This window comes from Ostreococcus tauri (genome assembly GCF_000214015.3).
Source record: "Ostreococcus tauri WGS project CAID00000000 data, contig chromosome 16, whole genome shotgun sequence".
Classification (NCBI taxonomy): domain Eukaryota; kingdom Viridiplantae; phylum Chlorophyta; class Mamiellophyceae; order Mamiellales; family Bathycoccaceae; genus Ostreococcus; species Ostreococcus tauri.
This window is the reverse complement of record NC_014441.2, coordinates 274,501-290,029: the sequence shown is the minus strand read 5'-3', so window position 1 is coordinate 290,029 and position 15,529 is coordinate 274,501. Positions and strand designations below refer to the sequence as shown.

Sequence of the window (15,529 nt, the reverse complement as noted above, 5' to 3'; positions counted from 1 at the left end):
CACACAGGTCTTACGTATGTACAATACGGTGACGCCACCACGCGACCGAAACGTCGTCGCGATGACGCCGTCGAGCGTCCCGTCGACGCGTCGCACCGCTTCGACGCGCGCGCGCGGCGGCGGGACGAGAGACTCTCCACCGCGCGCGTGTGCGTCGACGGGCGCGCGCGCGCGGGACGTCGCGTCCGGTCGCGTGCGGGAGGTCGGTGGGCGCGATCGATAGAAATCTGCTCCGACACGGGCGACGACGAGGTCGGGGACCTCGGAGGGATCGGTGGATGGAGTCCGAGCCGCGAGCGATGGAGACGACGATGCGGGACGGTGACACGCTCGAGGAGGGCGTCGACGTCCGTCGAGGCGAGCGGACCTCGGACGAGGACACGAGAGAGCTCTCGACGTACGGGACGCCGCTCGGACGACTGGGACGGGTGGACGGCTTGGAGAGATTCATAAATCTGAGATCGTTGAGGGCGCACGCGTGCGAGTTGACGACGATGGAGTGCGAGGCGTTTAATTCATTAAAGTTGCTGGAGGAATTGGATCTGTCGTCGAACGCGATCTCGAGCGTGCGCGGATTGGTCTCGCTCCCTCGGCTGCGGCTGTTAAACTTGGCGAGCAACGAGTTGGAGTCCTTGGAGGGGCTTGCGGAGGCGTCGACGACGCTGGAGAAAGTGAACGTGTCGAACAATCAGCTTAAATCACTGAGCGGACTGGCGAGAAGCGATGGGAGGGAGTGGGGGATTCGAATGTTTGACGCCAGAGGGAACGCTTTGCGGAGCTTCCAAGCGGTGCGAACGCTGAGCGAACTGACAAAACTAGAGTCGCTGCGCCTTAAAACGGAGCGACACGGTTTGCTCGGACCGGAGACGAATGATATTTGTGAGGTTCCGGCCTATCGTCTAACGATGGCGTCCCTAATTCCTTGGCTCAGTCACCTCGACGACGTGGTCGTCAGCGTCGACACGGCGACAAAGGCGATGTCAAAGACTCTTGAATCAAACGGTGGAACACCGGTAAACGGTTCACGTGGGAGCATGACGCCTCCGCCCGCCGAGCAATTCGTGAAGACACCTCGGCGAGATGATCCCAGGAGAGAAGGGTCAGCCTTGAAAACGCGTGGAATCCAGGTCAACTTAGCGAGTGCCAGGAGAAGCATCGATTTCACCGACAAAGTCAAACGGGTGCGCAACGAGGGTCAACAGACAGACAAACCGTCGACAAAGGATGCGCAGACGCAGAAAACTTCGAATGAAGTGGTGGAGAACGAACAGCAGCGCGAAGAGAGCGTGATACTTCGAGAGGAACTGACGCAAACGAAGGAAATGCTTGAGAGCCTCACGACCCGCGAAGCCGAGGCGCGGGAGCAAGTTGACTACTTGGAATCAACGCTTCGAGCCGTGCGATTGGAATCGGCGGAAAATCTCGCAAATTTGAAGGCGATGTATGTTGACGAACAGAATGCGATGCTCAACGAGTGCGTAGACCAAGCTCGAAAGGAATCTGCTGCTTGCGTCGAGGTGAGCGAGGAGAACGCTCGTTTGAAGGAGCGAGCGGGGGCTTTGGAAAATGAAATACGGGCACTCACCGAGGCTGCCAAGGCTGATCAAGCAAAAATCAAAAGTACAGAAGACACCTTGCAGCAGACACGTGAAGCTTTACGGGGCGCACAGGACGAGCGATTAGAGTTAGAGGCCTTGAACGAAGAGTTGGCCGTGGTAGTGGAGAGTCAACGCGATGAGATCGCTGGTTACGCCGGAACCACGGAAGTCGTCAGATTACTGGAAACTGAGCTCGAGCGAGCGCGTTCGGCGAACCAACAGCGAGAAACCGCCCATAAGACGATCAATAACGCAAGGAATGCGGCCTTGAAAGCCGAAAAGGCAGCCATCGCCAGAGAAGAGAGAGCTCGAGACAGAGAGCAGTTGGCGGATCGACTCATTCAGGACGTGGAGGCGCTTCAATCGAAGCTCGAAGCGGCTGATGAGGGTATGCGGATAAAAAGTGATATGCTCCAGCATCAAAATGAGCTCATCAAGTCTCTCAAGGCTGAGGTGGTTCGGATGCGTCAGCAGAACGCCGAAGAAGATCAGACTCACAAAGCGAGGATAACAGAATCTGAGACGGTCCTGAGGGCTACGACAGAGGAATGTCGAGCTTTAGCGAGCCAAGTGGAGTCACTAGAGCTCGAAATGACTGAACTCGAGACTGCTTTAGCCGAGTCCGACGTCGATCATGCTTCGTACGAGCACGCGATCAAAAATGCGAGGGTTGCTGTGGCGGAGCGCGATGAGATCATTGCTCAAATGACGTCCCAACTCGCTCAGGTGTCAAAAACACTTGAGAATCGTGATTCCATCGACAAGGCTCGAAATACAGAGTTAGAGATGCAAGTGATCGAGCTCAGGGAACAACTCGCGATCGCTCGGCAGAAGGCCAAGTTCAGCGAAGATAGGTTGATTGCCTTTCAGGAGGAGAGCGATATTATGGTGCGAGAGGCATACAAACGAGTTGAGGAGGTGGAGGGTGAGATGCGAGCTCTACTTTGCGATATGGCTTCAGAGAAGAGAGCGAATAGAGAGAGGATGGAACAGATTGGTAGACTACTGAATGCCGATGTTCCCTTAGAGCTGGATTAAATTGCTTGTAAAACACACATTGATCACGACGAGATTTTACGATGAAATGACGAGACTGTGTGAGCTTCACTATCAGGCACTCCGACGAGCGTACGCGCTCAAGTTTCAATCGCTTGCATCCCTCGAGACTTTCCCGGACACTTTGCATGCCAACCGTCTGGTCGATCGCGCGCGTCTATGCGCTCTGCATTGGTCTCTCGTACGGCCTACTGTCTATTCATCGGTCTCGGAACGAGGTCCAACCAAGCGAGGAAACTGCGATTGTCTTGACCTTGAGCGGAGACGAGCGTCTCGACGAACTCCATCGTGTCGCTTTTGAATCTTTGCGCTCCAATATTGGAACATTTAAACTTGTGGTAGTTCAAGAAGGATCGAGCCGTGAGTGGCTCAAAAACTCGACTCGGCTCGAGTGGGTTGTGCACGCTTCTCCCGTTGACGAACGTAAAGCTTACGGACGAGCGTTTGATCGATTTTCTGGGATATATGGCGCGTCTGTTAAGCCAGCCGCAATCCGTTGGCTGTCAAATAGTCTGTACTCCCGGGCGTGGATTATCGAGCCTGACACTGTGTTCACTGGAAAATGGTCGGAACTGTTTGGCAAATATGCTGACGACCGGAGCGATCTCATCGCATATAACGTCACGTTTCGGTTTCAAAATAGGACCTCATGGAACCATTGGCACGGATGCACACTCTGTGGAGGGCTCGCAGATTGGAAAAAGCAAGCGTCTTTGCTTCCAGCGTTTCGAATCACTCGAACTCTCGCAGAAGCACTCGTCCTGCACCTTAGGACGACCAAGATGAGCGGTCATCACGAGGCCGTGCTTCCAACTTTCGTCACCGCTAACGCTGAACATTTTTCTTGGTGCGATCTCGCTCCTGACGTCGAATACTTTCGCTGGCGCCCGGTGTGGGACGCTTCCAGACTCGCACTCCCAAACTCGCTTTATCATCCTGTGAAGTCGCCGGCGAGTTTTCGCCGGATCTCCCCCTCGTTCTCTCTGAGCTGACGATCGTCAAACAAACATGGTCAGAGTCATCATAAATGTATGGCCCACGTGATATCGGCTCGTGGGACGGGATTTCATCCGGATGTGCCGAACCTAATGAGCGCCTGATTTCGCGCGATGCGCGCGCGCTAGGGTTGGGCGTGTCCGACGGCGTCTCCCCGCAATGAAGCCCCATCGCCGCCCCCACGTCCGTCTCGATCGACGCGAACGATCACTCGTGATTTCACTGTATCACGCATCCTCCGTTCCGCCTTGGATCTCCTTCTCGATCGCCCGATTCGTCCGTTCGTCCGTCCGTCCGCCCGTGGCTCTCGCGAACCCAATTCTCTGAGTGAACACTCGTGAACTCGGAGTGGCCCGTTGAGCGACGGTTGAGCCCGGGTCTCGGCGTCGTCATCGTCTCCGAACGCCGACGCGCTCGCGCACGAGCGCGTTCGCGCGACGAAGTGAAGGGTCGATACCGCCCTTTACATGCTCTGAGCGAGATCGTCATCGCGTGAACGCCCAACACGAACGCTCGCGAGCGGGATTTCCTCGAGCGAGCGCCGTGGGTCCGAGGACGATGGTCGAAAGCCGCGGACGTGAGCGCGGATTTCAACCGGCGTCGAGGTCGTGCTCGGGCTCGAGAGCGGCGCGAAGTCGCGTGGGAAAGCCTTCCAGACTTTATCGACCGCTCCCGGTCGTCCTCTTGCTCGTTGTCGCGTCTATGGCTGCGGTTCCGGGACGAGGCGCGACGTACGCGGCGTGTCCAGAAGCGTGCGGCGCCGCCAAGTCTCGGGGCGTGTGTCGGATTGACGGAACGTGCGAGTGCGTCGAGGCTTGGACGGGATTAAAGTGCGACGTCCCGGCGATTAGCGTGGTGCGGGAGGTTCGGGGAGATGGGACGGCGGCATACGAGCACGACACAAACGGGACAACGTTCAGCGAGGCACACGTCAGCAGCGTGGTGCTCGACGGCGTCAAGGGGGTCGCGTACGTGTACGCACATGATTCTGGCGGGGTTCGAGTGGTCGAGGTGGATGCACGGTACCCCGAAAGCTTCACATCGGGTGGGATCACATCGCGCGGTTGGGGAGCAAACGGACCGAGGCGAGAGTTGACAGGAGCAACGCCGCCAGCCATTGCGCCCGATACGGGTTACTGCGGCGTGGAGACGTCGATTTCGTGCACGGCAAAGCATCCGAGAGCGTATGGGCGCGTGGATCCCGCGAAGTCGCGCGGATGGTACGGTGTGCATGCAGAGCTGTCGCTGATCCTTGATCCTTTCGATATGTCCCTGACGTCAGTCATTGTGCCCGTGAATATGTGGAAGCCGAACGAAGAGAACAAGTATAAATTTGCACTTTATCAGTACGTTGGTACAGCGTGTACGTCTGATCCATCTGCATGGGCGAACTGCGTGCTAGGCAGCTCCTCAAGCGGAACACCATCAAAGTTCGAGCTCTCCAATTTCATTTTGGACGCAGTTGGAGTTAGCAACTCCAACGGGATGATGGTGTACAAGGCGACACACGAGGACGGTGTCTCAAAAGGCATCATTGGCCACGTCAATAAAAACATGCAGACACAACAATATACCCCCTTATCACCAGGACTGATGAAGTCAAGGTGTCCTGAATGTGCAAACGCTCCTGACGCCTTGCGCATCGAGACGAGCACAAACTACTCCGCATCTGGAGTAAATAATTACGTCATATTCGCTGGTTCTGCATTGCTCGATTACACAGATAGAACATTTTATCCGGCTTTGTACAAGGTCAACGCGAATCCAAACGTTCGTGACGGGGATGGTGAGGAAATGTACGTGGTTAATACAACCATAGCAGTGCCCGAGGCATGCGAAGGACAAAGAGATACAAGACAGGGACGATTCTCAACTTTCACGGCGATAACGAGTCACGGTGAGTTTGGATACGTGGGAACCTCTGGGAGAGACAGTAACTGCGCTCAATGTAACAAACGCGCGGCTTGCATCTTCATGTTTCACATGAGTTTCTCTGAAGGCGATGGACCTCTCGCGGTCCTCGTGCTTGACGGCGAGCTCGGTGAGCGCGACGCTTTGAGCGCGATCGTCGTTCCGAGTACGAATTCCGGAGAGAAGGATTACATGTACTGGACGGTCGGCTCCGGGGATAATAGTACAAGTCGAATCGTAAAGATTGAAATAGGTGGGGTCGATACTTCGAGCGATTGCGTTACCGGTTGCTTCAAGAGGGTGGGAACGTTTAAGGAAAATTTCCCGATAGGAGGCATCACTCCAGTGCCAGGAGAACATAGAATATTCGCTGTTAGCTCTGGAGCGACGACGAAATATGCAAAATATTCAACGTCTGTGATCTCCAGAGTTGAACCAACGCATGTGAGTTCTCTGACGTCGGGTACAACGGTCAAGATAATTGGAAGTGGTTTCCATTCGCCTTCGCTCGGAGCTGGCCTTAGTCATTCGATTGCTTGCAGATTTGGACATACGAACGATGCGAATGACGGATTTGCGAATACTTCATGGTCGCCAGGGACGTACATTTCGCCGTTTGAGATCTCATGCATTACTCCGTCAGCTGCAAACTCGAGCTCAACAAACATTGGTTACAGCGAGGTTCAAGTGTCATTCGATGGTTTCCCAAGCGATTCAAGCGACCCGAACGGTGTGTGGCAAAAGTCTTTATGGAATTCTGCCCACCTGTATTTGCGATATCACGATCCGGCTGTTATCGTCGCCACAAATATAGGCACTGAGGAGGCTAGCGTATTGTACACTGGAGAAGATGCCGACAATCTTCCTGTTGATCTCAGAATCGCCGGAGGTCCATTCATAAACTCTCCGGACTTGAAATGTAGATTCCATGGCGACGACACGAGCGTGACAAACGCCATATTCGTTAGTGCGATAGAGATCAAGTGCAAGGTGTGTAAAGTGGTCAGTGGGCGCTGCTCAAATCCAGTTGGAAGTCCTCTGCCATGGCTTCCAAGTGGCCAGCCAGCCGAGGTGGAGGTTGAAGTATCACTCAACGGTGTTGACTTCGGTGATTCAAAAGGAAAACTCAGGCTTCATGGGCTGCCTGTGGGTGTTAAACTCTTGGACGGACCGAAGGTGGAGCGTGCGATTACTGCAGCCTCCGGTTTTTCTGTGGGAACCTTTCAGGTTGGCCTCGTGGATGTGAACGAAACTCTAATAGCGTACGATCGAGGCGAAGGAGGAACTAAAGGTTTCAACATCTCAGCTGTGATATCTGGGCCTTCTAATGTCGCGATAAGCGACGATACGTCATCGGCCACGACGACTGAGGGCGTCGCCTCGTTTGTACCCGCTCTGACTGCGGCACCCGCTGCAGGAGAGTACAAGATCATATTCACTGCAGCTGATTGTACTAAGAGCGATGGATCATGTGTGATGAGCTTGAGCGTACAAGCAGAGGCACTTTTTTCCGTACAACCAGGTCCGAGTGCTGGCTTGTCTGTGACACCAGGGAGAGCACTTACACGTTTCATGATCTCCGACCCCGGGCTGTTTCCAGCAGATGTGATCGCGCTGCCCGCAACTCAAAACACATCTATAGGGTATTTGATCGTTGATCTTGTCGACTCAGGGGGAAGTGCGTTGCAATCACTCTCAAAGAACGATGTTGTGGTGACAGCTTCTCTCGTTACAAGCACAGTTGATTCCAGTGGTATTTATGTAGCACGAACCACTGGCGCTCAGCTCATCGGGACGTTAAACAGAACAACGAGCGATGGTCGTGCATTATTTTCTGACCTATCACTTATCGCTGCGGCACCATCCGGTTCGAGAGCCGTAGGTTCTGCGGATGACATCACCTACGGTGAGGCGACAAGAGGAGATTTTGGAGAAGCATCAAAGTATATTTTGCAGCTCAGCGCAGTGGTCGAGGGAGTTTCATACTCGACTCACGCAATCATCCGAATCGATCTTGGTAAACCGTCCTATCTCCGGGTGAATAACACGTACAGCAAGCGGACGATTTACGCCGAAGCTCCAGAGCAACCGATTGGTGAAATCATCATCGGCGCGTATGACAGTGGTAATAACTTCGTCGGCACAGCTGAAACAAGTTCACGCAGCGTGACCGTGACAGCTTCAGCCGGAATCAACTTGGCTGGTAATCTCCAAGTGGAGAGGGATGATACTGGGGTGTGGCGATTCTCAGATCTCAAGGTTCTGGGCCCCGCTGTAGGAGATTTTGGTCTTACTTTCTCCTCACCGGATTTGCCCTCCGTGTTACAAGTTGTTAGTGTACTCGATGGGGACGCCGGGTACGAGCTATCACCGTCTCTGTCAACATTATCAACGGTTACGGCCGGACCAGCTGTTTCACTGGATTCATTTTCGCTGTCAATTCTGGATAAGAGCGGTACCTCTCTGGGAACATTCGATAAGCACTCGACAGGTGACACTGTGGCGCCAAACCGAACGATTCAGGTCAGCTCCGAAACTCTTGCGCTTTCTGGATCGACCGTGCTATTCACGAACGGGAACGGTCAAGTCTCTGTCACGGGTTTAGTCGCGGAATCGCCCAAGGTAGGCTCGCATACCTTGATAGTATCTGAGACCAGTGCACATGTGAGCGGAGAGCAGCGCGAAGGAAAGCTGCAGCGCGCAACTGTCACTGTAACCGTCGTTGTGGGCGCCGTGAGTGGGTTCAAAGTCATCAGTCCCAAAACTTTCGAGTTCAGTTCATCGTTTACCGACAGTATCCAGGCATCAGAAGCGACGGCATATTCCGCAGGGCACACGGTACCACTCAGTGACTTCGTGATAGTTCCTGTGGATGGTGCTGGTAATGAGTTGCCGACGGGAACCTCTCCTAGTGGAGTCACACTGACGGCAACTATGAATGATACGAGCCGTGCCGTTTATCCGTACATACTTGGTACGAACGAGACCGCTATCGCTAAAGCCGCAGTGCTCACTGTGTATTCAGACACATTGACGTATCCAAGGACTGGCTCGCTCAAGGAGACCACTTCAAGTGGTGGAAATGCAACATTTTCTGGGTTACACTTAGTTAAACCGCAGACTGGGACATACACATTGATATTTACGTCGTCTGATCCCAATTTGAATTCTGCGAGTGTTGATTTAAATATCACTCCAGGTACTTCTGTGCAGCTTGGGTTGCTGCCGTACTGCGATTTAGTCGATGGTGAGTGCCAGACAACTGTGAACTGCACCTGTCATCGATATCGTTCCGCTCTCAAAGTGCAGATGCACCCAATCATCGTAGACGTCCTCGACGGTGCATTTAATTTCGTCGGGGATTTGCACACGAAGAGCTGTGAAACGTGCCCAGACAGGTCAGTGCAGCTGAGCCCAGAGAACGTCACCGTTTGCAGGTGGATTGAAGTGGGAGTTTCGTGTGAGTGTGCAGGTAACAGCGATCTAGCGTCGGCATCGTCGACTCCAGCGCTCGATAAAGTGCAGTGTATATCACTGGGGGCTCTCAGTGTCCTCGTAAACTCGGGAAGAGGTTCTTTTGATGATTTAATCATCCCCTACCCACGCACTGGGATGTATGCCGTCTCCATTCACTCGCCTGGGCTCCTGGGGGTGAAGTACCACTTTTCCGTACAACTCGGTTCAGCGGCGAAGTTCGTGCTCGAGCGAACTCAAGCTAGTGGCTCGTATAAATCTGGGGTTCGGACTTCTATCGTGAACGCTACAAACTCTTTGACAGGGCGTCTTTATGACGGAGGCGATAATTTTCTTTACACCGCGAGCACAGGATCAATAATATTTGTTCGTTGCAAAACCGCCGCATTGAGCGACTATCCACAGGGAATCAATCCAGTGATCGGGGGCACGACTTACGCGATGGCGTGCGCTAACTCTGAGACGTGTGCATCAATGGTACGTTTCTTCAAACCTGCGTGCGCGGAATTATTTAATTTCCCAAAATAATTAATTGACTTTGTTTAAATGCAGAGTGGAACTCCAGGTGTTGTGGAGTTTAGCAACATCGAGTTGCTCGCGCCGGTCGTGGGATCGCACCAGATCGAGTTCTTGCTACAAAGCGAGGTGGTGGCGACTTATACCGTGAACGTTGTGCTTGGAGATCCAGCCAGGTTAATAGTTGCAAATAATCCAATTCGTACATACGAGGCAAGGACTTCGACCGTGCTCGATCCATTCGAAATTGCGATCGCAGATTTTGCCGGCAATTTGCTCGGCTCGTCAAACACGAATGAATACGATATCTCTGCGTATGTGACCGGTCCAAGGTACGTTCAGTGACAAAATTAACTTTGGCTCGGTAATTAATTAATTATTTCTCGGTACAGGCATAACTTCGCGTTGAGCGGGGCAGATGCAACGCTGGCGGCGGGAGCTGGTAGTGTACTATTCAGTGAGCTCGACATCGGCATGCCGGAGGTACGATTCGCGTCCACAGAATATTTTCGTCCAACCAGTCCAACTCACATTTAATTAACTTGCAGGCTGGAGAATATGAAATTTCGTTCCGTTGCGATGCGTGCACGAATGCCGGGACTCCAGTTGCGTCGACGACTTTTAAATTTTCAATAGGTCTCGGGCCCGCGACAGGCTTATCGGTTTCACCGGTACGTTTATTTTACGGCATCAAAATAATTCAACTAACAATTAATTTAAGGAGCACACCTCAGCCATCACAGGCGAAACGGTCGCGTTGCAAACAGTATACTCAACTGCGAAGGAAGTGAAACTGAGCATCATGGAGCTTCGAATCGTTGACGCAGGCTCGAACGTCGTGAACGTCAACCATGAAATTTCCGTCGAGGCTATCCCCATAGCTTTGGGTGCGTGCAACTTCCCAACAAATTTGTCGTACACTCCGCGAACAGTGGTCGCCGGGGCGGCGATGTTCACAGACATAGTATTTTATCGCCCTTGTACGGGTACCTACTCGTTGACGTTTTCAGCACAAGGATCTGGTTTGGCGTCCGTCTCTAAGACCTTACAGTTCACTGTGGGGTATCCAGCAAGCCTGGACGTCTGCACGGCAAACAGCTTCATGCGCGTCTCGAATGGGCTGTGTCGTGACCCGACGAAATACACGGCGGCACCAACTCTGAACTTGAGGCACTTTTTGACAAGAATGACCGATTCTGGAGGAAACCACGTCGGTTCAATTTGGGACCAGGAGGCGAGGAATATCACAATCGAACTTGACTCTTTCACACCCGCGAGCGGACAACTTACTCAAGCGGGTGTAGTGCCAATCTTACGTGCTGATTGGGATGGTTCTCTTCTAGCGGAGAATGGCCAAGTGGGTTGGTGCGAAGATACAGAAGACGAAAATCCACAAACTGTGGTGCGCGTCAATCCCCTTAGCGGGCTTTTCGAATATTCGATAGAGTACGAAAATCCTGCACCAGCGTACTGTCGGGAGATGTACTACAGCGGTGTTGGACCAGATACGCACTATAACGTCGGTCTTCAGATCGAGAACGCGCTAGCAGGAGTATATCGGCTCAAAGTCGCATCTATATGCGACATCACGCGTTGTCCAAATGCGATTTATCCAACGCTTGAAGTTGATATGTTAGAGTTCACAGTTGTCCCAGGCGCGCCGACTGGTTTGAGTGTGGTCACCGCACCTCCGTTCATAAGTGACAATGACTTTGCGCTGATACCAGCACCAGTCGTTGCTGTAGTTGACTCAGTCGGGAATATTTGCGTTAACGTGACCGCACAAGTCGCGGTGAGTGTTCTCCCTGTTTCGGCGCAAGTAGCTAGTGGCGGAACAAAGGATTTGGTTGACGGAATGGCAACTTTTGATTCCCTCAGAATCGCTGGCGAGCGTGAGATCGAATACCAACTTAACTTTTCGTCTTTGACGCTCAACATAAGCGTCGTCCCGGCGAGTACGATTCAGATCATGAATTGCTCAACCATCAGGCCCAACAGTAGCCTGCGCAACGGTGCGTGTGAGTGCTTACCTGGCTTTACTGCTGACATCACTGGTGATACCGGGCACATCGAGGACGTCGAATCGCTGTACGTGGAAAAGAATATATCACTGTACAAGGGCGCCACTCCCGGCTCGATGGAATGGATAAGCAGCCTGAATCCATATGGAGTCTGTGTACCATGCAAGAACGGTTTCTACAAAGGTACTCATGGCAACGCCGCTTGCACACGTTGCCCGGCGTTCATGGACACATCGCGTTCTGACGGACAATTGAGATTGCCTTATCGATCGATATCTGGGATCAGGCTTTCTGGCGAATTGGGTCACACAAATAAGACTGCGTGTCACTGCATCTCTCAGACGAAAGTGCCATTTAAGAGTTACTACCGAGAAGTGCCATTTCAAAATTTTGCATGCGCAGCGTGCCCGGAGGGTGCCAAATGTAACGGTACCGGTGTTGAGAGTCTCGAAGCGCTTCCTGGTTTTAGCAGGTATGATCGAACAACGCTCAAGTTCCGAGCCTGTCCGTACAAACTGGCGTGCTTGGGCGGAATGAGCAGTGGGTGCCTGGAAGGTGGCTACACCGGCCATACGTGCGCGGCATGCGGGAAGGGATACTCGTACGGTACGATCCAAGATACCTATCCACCAAAATGCTTCAAGTGCACACGTCATGTGATGAATCTTCCGATTGTCATCATGCATCTCGTCTGGATTCTGGGCGTGGTATGGACTATTCGCAGAATAAACCAATGGCGGGGTTCTGAGGCGGTCAATCTCATCAAATCGTTCCTAACATACCTTCAAATGAATGCGTTGGCTAAACAATTAGATCTAAAGTGGCCGAGCGCTACGAACTTGTTCCTCCTGATAGCCGAGAAACTCTCTTTGCCTGATATTCGCTCGGCTCCGCAGAAGTGTGCGCTCAACTGGAATTTCTACGTGAATTTCATGTTCCACGAGACCTTGCCCTTCGGAATGCTGCTAATCTTACTTTTTGGATTCACCATGATGAAATACGTTGAACAGCTGCGAGAAGAGGTCGCAAAGGCGAGAACTGCGGCGACAAAGGAGGCTCTCTCGAAGCTCTTTGAAACCAATCATGAAAGAGGAGAGCGACAGGTCAACACAGCGAACAAAGACAGCGAAGAAGGCCTCGAACAATCGCATCAAGTCACTGCCTATGACACTGTGATCTCTTGGCTCGTTGTCGGCCTTTGGTGGCTCTATCCTACTGTCGTTCAGTACCTGATTGAGTTCACGCAGTGCACCGGGAGCGTTGGCGATAGTGATCGACACTTTGTTTCTGATTACTCGCTGAAATGCGCAGGAACGATGTACACTCTGTACGCCGTGTTAGTCTCAATTCTCTTTATCGTCTATCTTGTCGGTATTCCGTACTTTTTACTGCTACTGGCACGTCGAGAAGATATTGCCACGGAACACAACTCAGCAACGGTCGCGTATCGGCTCGGAGTTCTCTACAAAGGCCTCAACGTCAAGGACGCTTGGTGGTGGGAGTGGGTGATATTCTCTCGCAAATTGATTTTAATCACCGCTGTCATCATATCCCGGAGAAGTCCGGTCCTTGGCGGATACGCTGCGAATTGTCTGTTGCAATGTTTCTTCTTGCTCCACATCGTGGTCCGCCCGCACTCCAGCGACAGGCACAGGAAAGTTGAAACCTTCGGCTTGCTCGCCACCATGGCGACGTTTACAAGTGGTTTGATTTATGAACGTGACGCGAGTAATTCGCGCTTTGGAACGATCATAACCGTTTTTTTGCTAGTTTCACACGGTTGGGTGTGGCTCAGCTTTGTCCGTGTGCTCAGGGAGCAGTGGCTCGAAGAGGGCGAAGTGGGTATGATCAGGCGTGCGATACGGGACTTGGAGTTCGAAAACACCGTCGTCGACGCGTTCGAAGCATCTCGAGAAGAAAAAATATCTCACGCCGAGCAGTTGACGAAGGAAAGCGAGCAAATGCGTCTTAAGAGTATGGCAGGTCAACGTCTGCCATTTGCGGATGACGACTTACTTGCCAAGATAAGGGGAGACTCCACCGTCGACATCAGAGCCGAGCACATAGAATTGAGCTCTCAACTGAGAGATCTACGGAATAAATGGAAACTTCGAAGCGCGCACCGGCAGGATCGACTCATTCCGATGGACGAACGCCACCTCGTCGCTGTTGGCGCACGCGGGCGTGCTCTGGAGTCACCCGCTCTGAGGACATCAGATTCGTCCGCTTGCGAGAAAAATGACACGAACACGAGTTAGAATTTTAGAGTAGATGAAATCAACGCAATAGCATCGAGCGTTGATTCCTCGAGCGCAACGTCGCGTCGGCATTCTCTCGTGATGACTCACTTTCTTGCCTGGCAACAATTTTCTTGAGGAGAACGTCCATGACACGAGTCATGACTCAAAAATGAGTCTCGTCGTAGGAAACAAAAAGAGTGACCCCCGACCCACGCCTCCCTTCACTTCTCGCTCCGCAAGACTCTACATATGTCCGTCGCCGCGTCCACGTCCACTTTCGCCGGTAAGGCCATCGCTCAAAAGGCTGTCGTGAAGACCTCCAAGGTCTCCACCGTCGTCAAGGCGAGCGCGAACAAGGTACGTCGTGCGAGCGCGCGTTTTCTCCTTGCGAGAAAGAATCATCATCGCGATCGAGCTCCGTGATACGCGGCGTGCGCCCTCGCGCGCGGACGTTCGCACGCGTACGCGCGATCGAACGCTCTCGCGATCACCAATCGAGAGAATTTTTACTGACGGATCCGTTTCACCACGAACGCACGCTCGTCGACCGAGCGCACGCGCGGACGACGACGAGGCGCGCGCGAGGGCGATATCACAGAGGTCGAACCCCGATCTTCCATCGTGCCTCGCTCGCGCCGCAAGTCGTCTACGCGCTCGCTCGGTCGCGAGTCGTGCGTCTGTGCGGTGATTTATCACTCAACAGGCGCTCTCCCTCGCCGCCGCCACCGCGGTCGTGCTCTCCACCGGTCCGGCGTTCGCGAACACGGCCATCGAGCTCACGGACAAGCGCGCCGAGCAACAAAACGGGTTGCAGCTCATCTACGAGGTACGTTTTCTGAGTCATGACTCTGCGAAGGAAGAGGTTGAATCCAACCGTATCCACGCGAATCGAGATCTTGTGGTATTTTCGATCAGTGCGGTTGGGAAGTCATACTGTGGGAGAGACTAGACTGTGATTTCTATCTTGGACATTAAGGGATATCTCGCGAAGGTGTGGAGACCAGAAGAAGGTTGACTGACCTGAACTATTGTCGTGTTCTGTCGCAGGCTCGTGACTTGGACTTGAGCAACAAGCCGAACGCCGAGGGTAACTCGCGATTCTCCTTCCAAAAGCTCGGCTCGACGGAGACCGCGGCGCGCGCGCGAGAGTCGGTGGTGCGTATTTCGCGTGCGCTGAGCGATGAAGACACGCGCGTCATGTTTGAGAGAATTTAGCGGCGTATCACGTGGCGATCGAGGGCACGAATGACTGACGACGATGACAATGACGCTGTGTGCATGATTGAACAGGCCCGCATCAACGGTGACGTTGGCACGTACGTCGAAAAGAAGTACTGGACCCAAGCGGCGAACGAACTCCGCCGCCAAGTCGGCACCCTTCGCTTCGACATCAACAACCTTGTCAACGAGAAGGGTGCTAATGCTGCCGAGGCCAAGGCGTTCTACAAGAAGCTCGAGAACCTCGACTTCTCCATCCGCCAAAAGGACCAAGCCGCCGCCACGGCGCTTCTCGCGGAGGTCCAATCGACCGCCAACACGCTCATCAGCTCCCTCGCGTAAGGCACAGCGCTCAGCGCAGACGCCGCGAACCGGACCTAGTCACCATGATTGCTAGCAACGATTACGATGTTCGGAATGTATAGGAGTTATGTAATTCACATGCGATGAGAACACGGGTCAAGCACGACGTCCGCGCGTCTTGCGGCTTTTTGGAAAC

General features: G+C 53.2%; 4 protein-coding genes across 4 annotated transcripts; all 4 read left to right on the top strand.

Annotated features, from left to right (window-relative positions):
• Positions 1 to 299: 299 nt before the first annotated feature.
• On the top strand, positions 300 to 2,636 carry OT_ostta16g01640 (Leucine-rich repeat; the record flags this gene model as incomplete). The annotated part of the gene is made up of 1 exon (XM_022985549.1): positions 300 to 2,636. The coding sequence occupies one exon, from the start codon at positions 300 to 302 to the stop codon at positions 2,634 to 2,636; it is 2,337 nt and encodes a 778-aa protein (XP_022840347.1).
• A 146-nt stretch (positions 2,637 to 2,782) lies between these two features.
• OT_ostta16g01635 (unnamed product) lies at positions 2,783 to 3,646 on the top strand (the record flags this gene model as incomplete). The annotated part of the gene is made up of 1 exon (XM_003083572.1): positions 2,783 to 3,646. One exon carries the CDS (start codon positions 2,783 to 2,785, stop codon positions 3,644 to 3,646), a length of 864 nt encoding a protein of 287 aa, XP_003083620.1.
• A 562-nt stretch (positions 3,647 to 4,208) lies between these two features.
• Positions 4,209 to 13,830, top strand: OT_ostta16g01630 (unnamed product; the record flags this gene model as incomplete). Its single annotated transcript, XM_022985548.1, has 5 exons — positions 4,209 to 9,512; positions 9,588 to 9,883; positions 9,944 to 10,034; positions 10,100 to 10,222; positions 10,273 to 13,830. The coding sequence occupies 5 exons, from the start codon at positions 4,209 to 4,211 to the stop codon at positions 13,828 to 13,830; spliced, it is 9,372 nt and encodes a 3,123-aa protein (XP_022840346.1).
• A 231-nt stretch (positions 13,831 to 14,061) lies between these two features.
• OT_ostta16g01620 (Photosystem II PsbQ, oxygen evolving complex) lies at positions 14,062 to 15,372 on the top strand (the record flags this gene model as incomplete). Its single annotated transcript, XM_022985547.1, has 4 exons — positions 14,062 to 14,169; positions 14,516 to 14,638; positions 14,860 to 14,967; positions 15,103 to 15,372. 4 exons carry the CDS (start codon positions 14,062 to 14,064, stop codon positions 15,370 to 15,372), a joined length of 609 nt encoding a protein of 202 aa, XP_022840345.1.
• Positions 15,373 to 15,529: the final 157 nt, after the last annotated feature.